Below are 17,500 nucleotides of genomic sequence, written 5' to 3'. Positions count from 1 at the left end.
ATGGCCCATTATCCTTGTCACCAACCCCAAGCACGCTTTATTTGCCATGCCCCTCCACGAACCACTGCACCTCTTGAGGGAATCTTCGCATATCAGGTCAGTTGGATTTATCCGTGCAAATGTATGATGTAAAATGTTTGATATATGATTTTTCATCAGGATGCAGATTACAGATTCTTATTTTATCATATGGTTTATTAAGATTTTTATATATGATTTTAAATGTTTTTTATATATGATTTTAAATGTTTCTGAAAAGTACAGCTGTCAAGACCTATTTCTAATGATTTCTTTTCAATATTTTGCATTCTCCATATTTTGTTGCAGATCTTTTTTACTGGGTTTTCCATTGCGCTGTTAACCTCATTGACAAATTTGTAATGATAGCTCATACTTTTCTATATGTGGAAATTTTATATATCTTTTATCCTCTTTATCAGTTTTTCTGCTATTCTTCCTTCTTTTTCTTCCTTTTTCTACTCCTCCTCCACTTCCTATTCCTCCTCCTTTTTCTCTTCCCTTTTCCCTACCTCTTTCTCCTCCCCCTCCCTTTTGCCATCCCCTTCACTTTCCATTTTCCCTTCTTCCTTCTTGCTTGTTTCCTTCTTTCATATCTCTCTTCTCACTTTTTACCTTTCTCTTGGGTTTATTGTCTCCTGTCTCCTCTCATCTCAACTTTTTGTTTTTTGCTCTTGGCTCTTTACCTACTTCTCCCTCCCTTCTCTACTCCTTGTCCTTTGCATCCTTCTCCATTTGGCTCTCCTCCCTCTCCTCCCCTCCCCCTCCCCCTCTCTTTCTCTTTCTCTCTCTCTCTCTCTCTGTCTGTCTGTCTCTGTGTCTGCCTGTGTCTCTCTGTCTCTCTGTCTCCCTCTCCCTCCCTCCCTCTCCCTCCCTCCCTCCCTCCCTCCCTCCTTCTCTCCCTCCCTCCCTCCTTCTCTCCCTCCCTCCCTCCCTCTCATTGCTCTTCCCCTTTCTGCCATCTCCATCTCCTCCCCTCCCCCCTCATTCTCATCTACACCTCCTTCATCATTCTCATCATTCAATACCAGCATTTGTAATGACAAACAATATGTGCCTGTATGTAGACTTTCTCCTCAAATATTTACTTCCTCTTTGGAAATCACTTTTTATTTATGTTTTTTTTTTAAATCATTTTCATGCTATGATAATCATCATTACCTTTTCCTTCTTTCTTTTTCAACTTTCACTAAGGACCTATGAATTTAAAGCAAATGTAACCAGAACATTAACCCACTCACAATGGGAGCTCCAGTTGCATTGCTGAACTAAGTGTCAGGGTGCAAGGAGAGTCAGCTATTCAAGGGAAAAATTAGAAGCATGGAAAGCATAATTTCACCATGTCCTCTATGCTTTTGGTTTCAGCTTAAACAGTTTTTTAGGTAATGAGGCTAAAAAGAGGCAATGAGCCTATATAGGGGTGTTGTTCCTCCTGAGGGCCAAACAGCAGACAACTGTGTAGCACATGTGACATGACATGTGAGGGTGTTACCCTGGAGTGAGTGGGTTAAAGCTAGGTAAGAAGGTGAAACTGACAATAGCATCATTTAGACAAGGTGCATATTGTCGCTATGAACTACAATGCATGGTTTCCCCAGACATCTGATTCAAGAATGCCTATTTCTTTGGTATGAAAATACAGTAATACACTGTCACATGGCTCTACAAGTCCCATAGATGGCTCCACAAGTACTTAATCATAGAGGAATCAATTACCTGTACTACCCATCTTGCCTGTTTACCCTTTTCCTAGATTTCTGGAAATACTCTGTTTCTTATATTAATATTAGTAATGTTAATGACTTTGTAATAATTATTATGTCTACATTAAATGCAACAGCATCTATGTTGATAGAATTATTTTAAAAGGAATTTTTCCAGAAAACTTAAGGAAAGGTAAAATCAAATGAGGTCATGTGATTTATGAATTGACTCTTTCGTGGTTAAGCACTTGTGGAGCCATCTATGTATAGGGACATTAAAATAAAAATTTAAAGTGAATGCTGTATTTCCTAGGTGACAGTGGGCTAATAAAGTAATGCATCTGATAGAACAGCGAAATGATGTAAAAATATTTCTTTTGGGTACTTCTTTTCTGCAATTGTTGGCATGAGTTATTTATTCTTATTATAGATTATTTTAACATGTATTTGTTTTGGTTCAACAGGGTGCTGATTTGGTCACTAGCTCCCATTGTAGAGGCTAGAGTTAGACTGGATGAGTCCCAGTCGTGGCTTGTACTTTCCCATGTAGAAGGACCATTGTATGTAACTAAATGGAATGCTGAGAGATATGCAGATGGAATACATTCACTAGTGGTAAGAAGTTTGATGTTTGGCATTGATATTGTTGTAACCATAATTATTATTTTTTTTATTTACCATTATATGAGTACATGTATTGTCCACTGTTTTTTTGGGTGAATTATATTGGACACAGTGCTCAGCCACAAAGGAGTTAATTAGTAGGCCTTACATGACCTCATCAGAGTTCCTCATGCCTTGAATTTGGAATTTAAAAAAATCTAATGCTAGTGATAATGATACTGTTAATATTATTATTAACATTTGATTATTATAATAATATTTGAATGATAGTAACAAGAAAAAAAACTCTGAAAATCAAGAAAAAGCTTAACATGAGATAGGTAGTACTAGTAATAGATTCCTTGGTGACAGCACTTGTGGAGCCTTCTCTGTCAAAATGCATGAATAAGCTAAAGTCACAGTGGACCTGCCATTCATGTTATGCCATCCTAGAGTGTATGAGAAAGTTATAACCAATTTTAGGTAATGGGGGAAGAAGACACCAACAATCCATCCAGGCTGAAACTGGCTAAATTGCTGTGTAAGGGCTCTAGCAGATTTAGGAAATACTGGCATAGCTAGGTGAAGCTGATGGGCATCCACAGGCTAATGCTAAAAGAAGGAAAGCTAGAAAAGACAAGTATTGGAGATTCAGTAAAGTGTATCTCAGAAAATTATACACAGTACTATAGCAATTTAAGGTCAGTCTCTGTGGCTTCAACCATCTACAGATAACTATATGAAAAACCCTGGTAGTCCCAGAAAATAAAACTGCAATAAGCTGCACAGCATAGCTGTAGCTGCCAGCCATCCCACAGTTCCTGTCTTTCTTCAACACGGTGTTTGAATAGGAAGTTTCATATATTGAAATTAAGTATATCCTTTTATGTTGCCTATTGTGTGCAATTTTGTCAGTGCAATTCCTCAAGGACTGAGAATGAATATAGAGTGCTGTTTTGTTTTATAGATCTTTTGAAAAGTGACATGTTGCTCCCTAAAGTGTAAGATTATAATGAAACAGGAAGATGCTATTATATTGTTGCTTACATCTACTCTGTAATTAGAATTACAAAAATAACATCCATGCTGAACATTTGAACACCTTATTTCTTATCATTATTTCCTAAACAGTGTACTAAAGCATATATTTAGATGATACTTTGCAATAGGTATTATAAATAATGATCTATAAGTAATTTAGATTATATGAGAGGGTGTGAATGGTGTGTGAAAATTACTACATCATATAAGGTTATGAACATCTCCTGAGCTTGACAATTGCAGGGGTTTGTAATCAGTCCCACATGAATATTAATGACAAATTGTTTAAAGTCATTTCAGACAAATTGATATATAAGTGGAGCAGTGTAAAATTAATGTATTACAAGCCAAAGGTGATTTTTAAGTATATTTTGATAAAGCACAATCTTTTTCTTTAAGCATTATGAAATGCATATCAAATTACAGTAGTTTGATATAGATAGTTTGATATGCACTTCATTTAGCAATATAACTTCATTTCAGGTACATGTTAGAGACAGAGATGGACGGGAAAGAACAGTTACCCAGCCATTTTCTCTTGACGAATCTCGACCATCATTTAGTTTTTGGCCCAGAGCTCTCTTGATGTCGAATGTCTCAATGTGTGTAAGTTTTGCTTTAAAGATATTGTTTCCTTTTAAAGCTGTTTGGAATGAAATTTAAAGAGATAAATTAATTAGCTTGGTAATAGGTTTGTTTTATTTTGTGCGTTACCTTTGCTTGCTCAATAGCATAGTTAAGGGTTTATGCTGTATATGTTAATGCTATAAGAATAAGTAGATATTAGTTCTAGCCTTACGTTTTTTACTTGTGCTAGATTTACTGTTAGGTGCATCTGATATCTTTCTAATTTACTGCTTTCAATTGATAGTCAGTTCTGTATTTTGAATTATTCTGTTAATTTACTTACAGAGCTAAAAAAAAAGAAGAGAAAAAACAAGAATGAGGTCTGTTATGAGGATATTGCAGTTTCATAATTTATTTTCTCCTATGTTTACAGTTCCAATTCCTGTTTGGTATCATGGTGTGCATATGTGTGATTCCTCTTTGTATACTTCGATACATACATCATTTAGTTCTTGGTAAGCTGATGTATATTTTAAGTTTTGTTTCAACTGAAATGTAAATAATGCATGATTTATTAATAACTTCAAGAGGGATGTATTTTAATGGCACTTTTATGTGAAATTAAATATGAAATATACGCTTTGTACATGTGTAATGTATAATGATGTGATTTTTAAGCCTTTACAGTCCTCCAAATTATGTCTTTTTCTTGTATTTCAGAACGCCGGATGGTACGACCACGTCTTAAGTGGTCTATTTGTAACACCATATTACGGAAGCTGTGGGTAATGGTGTCAGTGGACAGACTCTTTTGGCCTTTAATCCTGACAGCCATATATTTGCCACTCGGTAGGTTTTTTTTTTTCTTTAATCCTTTCAAGCTTCAGCCATACTAATTCTGCTTGTTCTACATACTCCTCATACTCACCTGTTCTGTTTGGAAGGTCTTTGTTAGTAGGGATAATTTTTGGCGAACAGCTTTAAAGAAATAGATATGGTGACAAAATTCTTAGATTATTATTAAAAGAAATTATTTGAAAAGGCTTTTCAAATAGAAGAGAAGAGCAGAATGATCATACTGTGGGACACTTATAAGAAAAAAAAAAAAAATTGAATATGAATAATTGAGAATTGGATGATGTTACCTTTACTTCAGGTAAATGGAATATTAAAGAGGTTAACCCACTTACAATGGGTGTCGCACATATGAGACACCTGGAAAAACAAACATTACCCAGCGTCCCGCCAGTGTGACAATAGATTAGAGCTTGTGCTCTGATTTTATTGCCCGTGGCGCGCGGCGCGCGGGCAGATTCCTGGACTTGTCCACGCGCCGATTGTGAAGCCGCCTGGAGAATATTATTTGTTGCTTAAAAATGTACCGTCGCTTGTGGGTTTATATTAAGAAATGTTTTAGAAGATATCTCTTCAGTTTTTAATGCTGAATACTGTTTACTGTGTACTACAAATTTCTTGTTATATCTCCTGCCTCCCTATTTTCAAATGTAATTGGATGTGTAAATAGAATGATAATATTTATCCAGAATTATAGGACTGGCTGATTTCTTGTAGATATCTTCCATAAAGAATTTACTTAGGGGATATGAAATAGATATTTTAAAAATTTTGCTGTATATATGATCCTTACCCCATTCACGACGGGTACATTTTGTAGCCAAAAATAAAATATTCCGGGTGGCTACAAAATCAGCAGGCGGAGCTTCCCCAGAGTCTTTCCACCCACCGGCCGTGGCCCGCTGCTGTGTCGGAGCGCATAAGAGCACAAACTTTCCCTGAGGGTGATTGAGTCATGTGGATTTTAGTCCATTTCCATTGATAAATGAATGTGGAATGTATGTAGGTCACTATTTTCATGCTTAGGATCCTATTCCTGGCTGCTTTGACTGGTGGCACAAATTGTATTACAGAATATTGAACATAGAAAAAAAGACATAACAAACTGTTACTTATTGTAATTATAGCTGCACAGAGTTATGGACTATTTAGAGAGATGATAAGGGTCTGGGCAAGGGAAACAGTCTATTACCATCTAGATAAAGCAAATAAAATGACAAATATAGATACTGGAAAATGGCAAAAAATCAATTTATGTAGTAAAAGAAAAAACAAAATTGGAAAACGGAAGCATGGTGTCTTGGTACTGCACATGCATGTTCATATGTGCCTGGCCTACAGGCTGCACATCCGTTAGAGTGGCCACTCACGGAAGTCTATAGTCCGTATTGTTGGTCATTTGATGGCAGTGAAGTATCCGGATCCAGTGTAAGGAATATACTTTGACAGTATGAAATGTATATTAAGAAAATCTTCCTCATGCTATGTGGCCATAATCTTTCAATTGTTGTTAGAAGAGTTATTAAGTTAATACGATTTCTAGATCTTACAGACCTTCACAGATACATCATTTATGTACATTCTTTTGCTCTGGAAAATTGCACCTCTTGATAGATGAAGGATACTAGAAATTAAAGTTAGCAACTAATTATGATGCATGCAAGATTGTGAATTCAGCCTTAAAGTTTAAGAAATGGTTTGTAGAATATCCAAGGGTAATATTGCACTTCAACATCATTTGGAATACTTATGCCAAGAACACCATTCTATGAAAGGAGACTAGAGTTTTCTGTTTAATAGGCTGTATAGTGCTTATTGCAGGTGTGAGAAGCATTACCATATAAATCATCAAACTTAATATCCTTTAAGGGCCAATTTTCAGTACCATCTTAAGGGTCAGTAAAGGTACAAGCCTGGCATCCCTAAATGTTAACATGGGTCATAACAAAGTATATATGTATATGCATTAGTCATGGACTGCTACCATTATACAGTATTATTTTAGTTCTTTAAACAGAAGAGGTCTACTTTTTCACATAACATCATACATAACTGTTACTGTTATGAAAAAAAAGGTTATTTATTAATTTTCCATCTGTTAACCCATCATTGTCACAAGGGTTGAGAATTCATTCCATGTCCACTCGGTTTTTTGTTTATTGATTGTCTTTACACATGAATAGCTCTACAAATGCTTAATCACCAAGGAGTCAGTTATTAGTCCTACCCTAGCATACCTGTTTACCCTTTTCCTTGATTTTTTGGAAAGATTCTTTATTTTTTAATGATATTAGTATTGATAATAGCATTATAATAATCATAATGTTAACAACAATAGTAACAACATCATGATTAATAGTTTTAGAAGGATATATATTTTTCTGAAAAGTCCAGCGAAAGATGAAATCAGCTGAGATCACATAGGCTTCCTTATTAGCTCCTTATTAGCTTATAGGTCATAGATCAGAAAAAAAGCAAATGATAGTGAGATTGTGCATTGTTGATTTTTCCTGTTATTTCTTGTAAGATATGCAGTTTTTTTTGTTACTATTATGGTTATTGTTATTGTTTTTATTATTGTGATTATTATTATTATCATTATTGTTATTATTATTTTCATTGTTATTATTATTTTCATTGTTATTATTATTATTATTGTTAATTATATTATTTTTATTGTTATTGTTATTGTTATTGTCATTATTATTGTTATTATTATTATCATTGTTATTGTTATTAATGTTATAATTATTATTATTATTACTAGAAGTAATAGTAGTTGTAGTAGTATATTAATAATTAGAATAATGATGATGATGATGATCACAATGATAATGATAATGATAATGGTAATGTGGTGGTGATGGTGGTGGTGATGGTATTATTATTGTTATTATTATTATTATTATTATTATTATTATTATTATTATTATTATTATTATTATTATTATTATTATTATTATTATTATCATTATTATTGCTATTATTATTTTGTTTTTGTTATTATTTGTTTTATTATTTTCTTTTTATTCTAATTAACAGATTCCTTATTTTTTTTTACAGACATTCAATTGTTTTAATTGTTTTAGCCCATTTAGAGAATTTCATTTTGTAGGATGACGTGTTCATAAAGGCTTTTTTCATCATCACCTAAGCAAGGGCTCAGAATATTGACCTTTTTACCAGATTTTTTTTCTTTATTTCTTTTTTTCATTATAACTGGAAAGTGAATGTATATAAATGTGCAATGTGTGTCTCAAGTTAAATTGTTCTAATATATTTTTGTTTTTGAGCAATATTCCCTACTTATCACCTAGTTCTGTATTTGGTGGTGTCTGCAAATGTGAAGGATTGTTGGTATTACCAGACACTGAATGTAGAGAAAATACAACCTGTCCTTATCTCTTTTATGCTTCCTGGATTACAGGGTATGGGTTAGATTTTCTTGCATGATGTATAATCCACAAGTACCCGTGTTGATTTCATACACATTTTTCACTTGATAACCAGCTTTGGATCCATTTATGCTTCATTATGAAGAGCCTTATGTTTTGAAAATATTTTCACAGGTTCATCATTATATTCAGGTTGATGGGACAAGTTGTAGATGTTTGTGAGTTTTGCTTATTTTTATTCATTAGATATATGGTAGAGTTATGCATTGATACGGATTTACAATGATTTATATTGATGAAGGGGTACCCTACATTAGTCAGAAGTTTTCTTCCATATATTTTGATAATTTGTAGATGTTGATTAGATGTGGATTATGCTCAGATTCAGATTTCATTTGAGTAAAAATGAGAGATCATACTTTTTTGACATCTCCCAGACAGTTTTTATAATTCATTTCAGTCAGTATGGTTATCCAACCATTAGATACTCTTGACCATTTCAACATAAGGAATACACAAAACAATGAAGGAATAGGAACAGTATATTTTGACAGTAATGAGCCTTTTTCATTTCTATGTTATAGAAAATTACATTATTACTTAGGAATTTTGTACTGCATACTTTGCAGTTTTTAGGGGAGAATGCAGACAGTGATCTGTAATGTGTAAAAGGATGTCATCTATTAATCAACTTTACTATGATATCTACCACATTTCCATGAATGAGAGAGGTAGAATATAACAGAACAAAAGCTTTATTTATTGCAGTTTAGTTTTTCATAGTTTGCATTTTTGATGTCTGATGTAAGTTGAGATATATATCTCATATGTAAAAGATGTGGAGTATTATATTACACTATGTGGAAATATGTAGAGGGAAATCCACTTGGGATTTAGAGGGAAATCTTAGCAGGACATTGGGTAATATAAAAAAATGTTAACCCAATGCTGACAGAAAAATGTTGTGTTCACTTTAGTATTGTTTTGTTAAAAGTTTCTGTACATAGATGACTCTGCCAGTGCTTAGCCACAAAGGAGTCAATTAGTAGATCTTGTGACCTCACCTTTCCTTGAAATAGTGGGAAAACATTTTTTTTTATTAATGTTATCAGTATCAACACTGTTATTTTTGTTATGAACTTTATAGTTACTATATTGTTATTGACATTACTGGCAGCAGTATCGAATACTAGAAAATATTATTGAAAATCAAGGAAAAAAATAAACAGGTGAGACAGGTAGTTCTCGTAGTTGGCTCATTGGTGACTCAGTACTTATGGAGCCATCTATATTTCAAAACAATGACTAAATTAAACACACAGTAGGCATGCCATCTCCGGTGGCAAGTGGTTAAAGGGAATTTTTGATTATCTCCATTGTATATACAGTACTTCAATATACTGATTGAGTCCTGTTGAGAATTTGCTGTGGTATGAAAGATCATGATACATTCCCTTTACCTGTTGGCAATGCTTTGTCATATCCTTGTTTTTCATTGACAAGTGATATTTTTTGTTTATGCTCTAGAGTTACCATTTCAGCTTTGCTCTATATTTAGATTTATGTTTTTTTTTTAAGTAACAAAATTCAGTACAGTTAGCATCAGTTATAATTTTGTTCAAGAAATCCAGGCTTGTAGCAATTGAGAATGAAATCCATGAAAGTAATATCATCAACACACTTTGCTTACCTATGTAATCTACACACAGTGCCTATAACATTAGTGAGCCATCCACAACCTGTGGTAAAACAATGGAACAACAGGATATTTTAGTTTCTTCAACCACCATTATCAGTGACATTATTTGCAGAAGCACCAGCTTCACTGAAGGCTATTTTGCATGCTCTACCTCCATGATCAACAATGTTTTTTAAATTATTGACAACACCTTCAAAGTCACCCAAGCTTATTTCACTTTCATTATCAACGAACAGATTCATCTAAATTTCTTATTCAAATGTCCTTTATGGATAGCAGTAATTGATGATATATTTTTTATAATTATGTTGCTACACTACCTCTGTCTGTTAATGGATACAATGAAAAACTTACATTTTGGGAAAGAAATAGGCACACAAGTATGCCAAATCCATAAAAGATCAGATCTCTGATTGATACCATTTGTGTTTTTATTCACAGAAAATCCAAAATCACTTTGATTTGTGTGGGACTAACAGATGTATTGTTTTTTATATTAGCTGCAACCAAAAAGACATGATCATATAAAGGTTTCAGTTATGGATCTAAGGGATGTCTCCTGATGATTTGATGTGCTTTAGTTCATTTTCCCACCTAAAACTTAATCAATACTCAAAATATTGGAACACAGAAAGCACAGTGATGCAAAAGCATATAACGTATGTTGCATATTTAGTGATTTGAAAGAAGGTCAAACACATTTTTTAACGCTGCTGTACTGTATATTGTAAATGTGATCATATTACTTATTTGGTTTGCATACAGTATATATTCATGCATACATTGCAGGACCCTGGTTTGTTGGGGAAGTGATTGAAGACCATATTGGTGTGGTATTTGCATGGGGGACCTTTGTCAACAGAAGCTACCTACCTGGGTCTCTCACTTATGCCTATGGATTCTTTCAGGTAAGGAAGTATTATCAGTGACTGTTAATGAACATCATATATGCTTAGTTGAGAAAAGGTATTTATGATTTAGTGAATTATTCAGAATGGCAAATTGTATTAAGATTAATTTCTTATTCATTTCAGATGGTGGTCTTCCAAGTACCACTCATTATGGCAGTTTCCCATTGCATTGACCTACGGTAAATTACAATATTCTGAATTTTTTGTCAGAACACCTTGGACAGGATGAGGAAAATTCTTTAATAAATATTTCCATCTTTTGAGAGTTGTAGACTGTTTTAGTAGCTTATAATATTGTACTTTATAGATGTACCTCACCCTAACTTAACAGATTTTCATGCAATGGCAAAATCCTAATGAAGTAGTTCAGTGTGTTAAATCTGAATGTCCAGAATCTCAGTTCATATCTAGCTTTGGAGAGAAGGATGACATTGTGTCACCATGAAGAAGTGTAGAAAATTATATTATTGGTAATGCTGTTTTTTTATTCAACTTCATTCTTATCATTTAGATTTAACCCTTTTTAACCCACTCACGCCGGGTGTCCCATATCTGAGACACCTGAAAAAAATAAACACTCCGCACGTCCCGCCAGTGTGTTGCTGTGTCGGGGTCGCGCTCTGACTCAGCAGTGGGCTGCGACCGGCGGGCGGACAGACTCCGGGGAAGCTCTGCCCACTGATTGTTGTAGCCGCCCGGATTTTTTTATTTTGGCTACAAAATGTACCCGGCGTGACTGGGTTAAACTAAAAATTACTTTCAAAAGTGGTCAGGAATATTATCCCATAACTCAATATCCCATGTCCCTGGGATATTGAGCTGTGGTCCAGTAGTTTGTTCAGCAGTGAATTATATTTGTTGTCATTCATACTTATACATACAAAGTTGGATACAGAATGTGATTTATATGTCATGTTTTATACTTATATATGTATTTGATTTTTTCAGATTTCGGTCATTGTACATAAGCCCCATCTGCAGTTTCCCCCAGTACCTTTGGCGACATATTTGTTTGCTGATAATTATTACAAGTCAGGTAGGACTATTTTTAAATTTTTGTTTCAGAAGTTGCTTTAATACATTTACTCACTTTGGATGTGATTATTGAGACAAATAAAATAATAAATCCCATAGAAGTTTACTGAATTTATAAGCATTAATGTTCTTTTTTTGCTTGGGAGAAACACACTTAATATATAGAGATTTTGATTAGCCATTAGATATCAGGAATTGTCTTCATTTCTTTTAAACACTTGTTGCATGCCATGCTAACTGTGTATTTCATTTAGCAATTGTTTTGAAGTACTAAATCACCAATGAGCCAATTATGAGAACAACCTGTCTCATCTGTTTGCCCTTTTCCTTGATTTATGATAATATATTTTAGTATTTGATAATGCTGTTAGTAATGTCAATAACAATATAGCGATTATAAAACTTATAACAAAAATAACAGTGTCAGTATTGATAGCATTAGTTCAAAATAGTGTTTTCCAGCTATTTCAAGGAAAGGTGAGGTCACAAGATCTAATTGACTCCTTTGTGGCTAAGCACTGGCAGAGGCATCTGTATACAGAAACATTTAACAAAACAAAACTAAGTTAATGCAATATTTTCCCATCAGCATGGGGTTAAATTTGTTAGCCATTTATGTGGAAAATATTGATTATTTCTAGTCTAAATTATCAGCACTTTCATCCTTCACTGAAACCTGTAAATTCTATGCTTTGGTTTTATCCTGTACTGAAACCTATAAATTCTAAGGTTTGGTTTAAGAAGTAATATGATGTTGAGATTTGTCTTGCTCTTGTTATATTATTTTTGTAGTGTGTTTCCTAGATCACTGAGGCAGTAATTATTAGTTGATTGTTGTTTGACTTGTTAAATCATAATGAAAACTAAATATATAGTTATTGAAATATATGACTGGGATAGGAAGAAAACAAAAAAACACATTTCCAGAATTTTGTTGAAAATCCATTTAATTGTACCCTTTTTCACTTGAGTCTGTAAGAGATTCTGATGATCATTTGAATTTGTAGGCTTATTTTCAGTAAAAAATAGCTCTTCTAGATACTATCTATTTTTACTTGTATCTTTATTGTCTTCTTAATTAGAGTCATAGAACTTGTAGGTATTTCACTGGAAATTAAATGCCTGATTGGTATTGCTTTACTTTTTCAGATGATCTCAGCTTACTTCTTTTGGTTGGCGTATGGCACGATGGCACTCCTCCTGGGCCCTTTGCGCACATGGTCGGCAATTGTTGGACTAGTTTTATGGTACCAGGCAGCCACTGCTCATAAGAACCTTCTTAGGTGAATTGATAAGAAATGTTATTTTACTGTTATTCTTTAGATTTGATGTGTGTTAACCTTGAAATGATTTCTCAAAGATTCATCAGGCAGAATGTTAAATGTGAGATTCCATGCTCTTTGATTTTGGTTATGTCTGCTTGTACAGATGATGGTGGATAGATGCTAACGTATGCTGATTTATACCGTGTGTACTTCATTTTGATTTATTTACAATATGGCATCTTGATGGTGGTAATATTGAATCCAAACTGAGCTGCAGTAGAGGCAATACACACATTGTTTTTAAATTGCCATGGTTGTTTTGATTGTTTTGGTGAATATATACAGGTATCCATACATTTTGATCTATTAGGTAAGTCGGTGAATCACATTTTTTATTGTTGTTTTCAGAGGAGCAGCTCAAATATGGATCCCAAGACAGCAGAGCTTGGAAGCAGAGGAGAATGACTTCACAAAAAATGCTGGAAGTGTTGATGATGTTACACAGAGCTCTCTTTGACTTCAGCATTTATTATTATTCTATAGATTGAATTCTTTAGAAAATCATTATCACATGTAAATTATCCAGTCTTTATTATAGTTTTCTTATACATGGAAGTCCCTGATACTAAGCAACTTATGAGTGTAAAACTTACACTGAAATTCTATGATAGGAAGATTATGATATATTTGATCTAACCATAGCATAAAGCCAAAGTGCTTTCTGTAGAATTTGGTTGTCTGTCAAAGGCAAAGATATGACAAAGGCTAGTTAGTCAGTCATTTTTTAAAGTTTATTTTTATGTATTTATTTATATATTTGATTTATAATTTATTTATTTGTGTGTTTGTTCACATTTTTGGCAATTGCTTCCAGTGGTTGCATTCTCTGTAAGCTCTGTATTTTCAGATACTTTTGTGCCCTTTTTTCTCTGTTGTCTCTTCTTCCCTCTCGTTCATTTTCACCCAGTCCATGTTTTCCTCTCATGGCTTTTTCTTTTTATTATTTCTTAATCTATTTTATTATTTTTAATAATCAGATTTGGCAGTAATTTAATACATGCCAAATTGATTATGGAAGAGCCTTTAAATTCTCAAAAATATATTGATTACTGCTTATATCCCTTTCGTATCCTCTATTTTTTCATAATTGTCATGCTATGCATGAATACTAATCTAGTTTTGAGGGTTGTAATTTGAAAGTAATTGTGATTATTAAATCAACATTCCAAAAGATAATATGTTAGAGGAGAGATAATTGTGTTTAGGATAAGTAAGAGCTATGGTACAACCATGTACTGAAAATTGATCCAAGCAGTTGAGAATATATATAGCACAAAAGCTCAGTTGTACTAGACAAGGGGTTAAATATTGCTTGTAAAGAGTTCAATAAGATCTTTGAATTAGTAATACAGTAACCCCACCAAATTATAAATATGACCTTTGAATAAGGGATTAAACTATAATGAAGTATCCATGATAATAAACATCAAACTTGACTCTTCCCTTTATCCTGTGTGCCAAAAAGTAAGCACAGACTTCTTGCCATGTGCATGTATTTTTTTCATACAAATTGACTGAAAATACTGTATACCTGAGAAAAGTTGTATATACCATAAAGATATATTCAGTAGTAAAGTGAGCTCATTGGAAAGGAAATATCTTTGATGTGATCAAAAATAATTTTCAGAATTATTTTGGTAAGCTTTTAAAGAATTATGTTTATAAAAGATGGCCTGAAACTCCCATTATAATGGTATGTATATATATGTTTAAAGTGATATCAAAATATGTTTAGAGATACTATGAGTGTTGTGTGTGAAAGTTGTTAAATTTTATGAGCCATTTTTAACATTTTCTTTAGTATCACACAAGTGTATGTTTACCATGTTTGATAATGAAAGGACATTGTGTCTGTTAAGTGTCTAAGTAGAAAAAGACTGTACACTAATTCTGAAATGAAGCATTTGTATGAAGCAAATAAGTAAACTGAGGTTCCAGACATGCATGGTGTCAATTTGTAATGAAATAGTGGTGTTGGCATTAGGTTATGCATTTATGAAAAAAAAAGTTTTTAATACTATATCAAATCAGTGTTAAGAAGGAAACAGATTTTGGTTAAAAAAAAGATGCCAAGTAATATATACTGACACTCCTTGGCATATAGAACATAAAAACAAAATATAATTATGTTTTCAGGTTTTACCAGTAAACACATTCTGCATATACTCTCATATTGGATAATATATATAATAATATATAACTATGAGACTGTCCAGTGTTTTAAAGTTATAGACTTATATCGAGTCTGAATTATGTATCTGGCATCTGGTTAGATAACACATTGCATTTGATTCTTGGTGCTGCTCTCTGTTCATGCTACCCAGATTTCATACAAAATAGAAACAAAGTTGGTGTGACATTTTTATCTAAAAAGTAATTTAAGTCTAATTTCTTTCTTTGTGAATACATACATGCGCACGCACACACACACACACACACACACACACACACACACACACACACACACACACACACACACACACACACACACACACACACACACACACACACACACACACACATATATATATGCACTCATACACACGTATTCACACATACACACGTATGCACGCATACACACGTATTCACACACACATGTGTGCACACATACGTACACGCATGCACGCACATACGCTTACACGCTTACACACCTGCACACTTGCACACGCTTACATGCTTACATGCTTACATACTTACATGCGTACATGCTTACATGCTTACACGCTTACACACTTACACGCTTACATCGGCGTGCATGCGCACCCCCCCCCCACACACACACACACACGTTTATATATATGTATGTATATGTATGAAGTGGGGCATCTGCTATGCCAACTCAAAAATGCTGTCCCCATGAAAGTTAGTCTTATGGGAAGAGCAAACTGTCTTAGTATCCATCCTAGTAATATGTTACTGTTTGGAATGAACCTACCTCCTTTATTACAATCCTAAATAAAACTGTTGTAATGCAGCACTGTTCATAATATGATAAATTTGATGCTTGACTAATTATTTAATGTTTTTTCTCCATGGTATTATGATTTAAAAATTTCAGAATCATATACAAATTCAAATATAATTGTAAAAATGTGTAATGGAGATACTTATATTAACTTACTGTTAATTAACTGACTGTGTAACACTTTCATAGACATATTCTTTGTTAGTATTTTGTGTGATACATTTACAGTAAAAGTCTGTAAAGGTCTTTTAAATTATGGAAAAAAATAAGTTACACCATTATTTTGTAGTTTTACATTTAGTTACCAGATTTTTTTATTTAATTTATTGATAATTGTCTATGCAAGTGAATTAGGAATAATATACTAGGCATCTATTCAAGTGATACATATTTTCCTTGTATAGGAGAGAATGTTTTTATGTCATGTATGTGACATATAGCAGAAAGGTGTATCATTATATATACAAGTGATCCCCATTATTTGTTGCCAATTATTCATCATTTCACTCTTTCGTTACTGATGTTTTTGGATGTATTGTTAATTGTGTTTCACTCTTTCATCATTCAGGTTTCGAAAGTTCACATTTATGTCCACAAAAAAAAAAGAAAAAAAAATATAAGAAATAAGATAAAACAGACTGATGCTTTGCAGTTGATATTGGATTATTTTTTTGTGTAATTAAAAAGATATATTAGAATATTCTAGAAAATTTTCAGCCAATCTGACAACATTCAGCAGACTCTTAGGAAAATAAGCAAAAATAGATATGCTATTAGTAATTTACTAATTTAGTAATTTATAGATAATGGGTCTACCAGAAAGGTGTGCACATACATGCATTACTCACATAAGTATTTTTTAGCCAAAAGAAGTCAGAAATATGGTATCACTTAACCCAGTCACACCGGGTACATTTTGTAGCCAAAATTAAAAAAATCCGGGCGGCTACAAAATCGGCGGGCGGAGCTTCCCCAGAGTCTGTCCGCCTGCCCGGCTGCGCGCCGCTTCTGCCTCGGAGCGTAGCCCCGAGACAGCATCGCACTGGCAGTCAGCCCGACATTGTTTATTTTTCCCGGTGTCTCATATATGTGACACCCGGGACGAATGGGTTAACATTCTGGGGTATCATAGACTAGCCCCCCTAACTTCAGTTAGGGGGGCAATCTCCAAGCTGGAGAGTGGTAAAGCAGCAGGTATATGCGACATCCCAGCTGTGGTGAACCTATGGCGTGTGGGTTGCATGCTGTCCTGCCTGCCATCTGGCGGTCTGGTACTGTTCCCCTTGACCTGTTGAGGGGTGTGGTCATCCCTCTTGTGAAGAGGAAGGGGGACCGATGGGACTGCAACAATCACCGAGGCATCCTACTGCTCAGTATACCAGC

General features: G+C 33.8%; 1 protein-coding gene across 2 annotated transcripts in view; it reads left to right on the top strand.

The window, feature by feature from the left end:
• The window catches only part of LOC113819713 (transmembrane protein 62), a gene marked incomplete at its 5' end in the record, with an annotated part of 22,729 nt that extends 6,331 nt beyond the window's left edge, over positions 1 to 16,398 (top strand). Inside the window, 10 exon segments of one of the 2 annotated variants that reach the window (XR_011398707.1) lie at positions 1 to 96; positions 2,186 to 2,336; positions 3,849 to 3,971; positions 4,366 to 4,447; positions 4,653 to 4,781; positions 10,671 to 10,789; positions 10,916 to 10,971; positions 11,388 to 11,828; positions 12,977 to 13,110; positions 13,501 to 16,398. The exon segment at positions 1 to 96 is cut by the window's left edge and continues 60 nt beyond it. Coding sequence is in view for 1 of the 2 variants with exons in the window: in XM_070124634.1 (XP_069980735.1) it covers positions 1 to 96; positions 2,186 to 2,336; positions 3,849 to 3,971; positions 4,366 to 4,447; positions 4,653 to 4,781; positions 10,671 to 10,789; positions 10,916 to 10,971; positions 11,741 to 11,828; positions 12,977 to 13,110; positions 13,501 to 13,609 (1,087 nt within the window). 2 annotated transcript variants of the gene reach the window in all.
• Between the last annotated feature and the right edge of the window lie 1,102 nt (positions 16,399 to 17,500).

The sequence above is a fragment of the Penaeus vannamei genome, chromosome 8 (assembly GCF_042767895.1).
Source record: "Penaeus vannamei isolate JL-2024 chromosome 8, ASM4276789v1, whole genome shotgun sequence".
Classification (NCBI taxonomy): domain Eukaryota; kingdom Metazoa; phylum Arthropoda; class Malacostraca; order Decapoda; family Penaeidae; genus Penaeus; species Penaeus vannamei.
The sequence above is the reverse complement of the archived record's forward strand: the minus strand, read 5'-3'. Positions and strand labels throughout refer to the sequence as shown.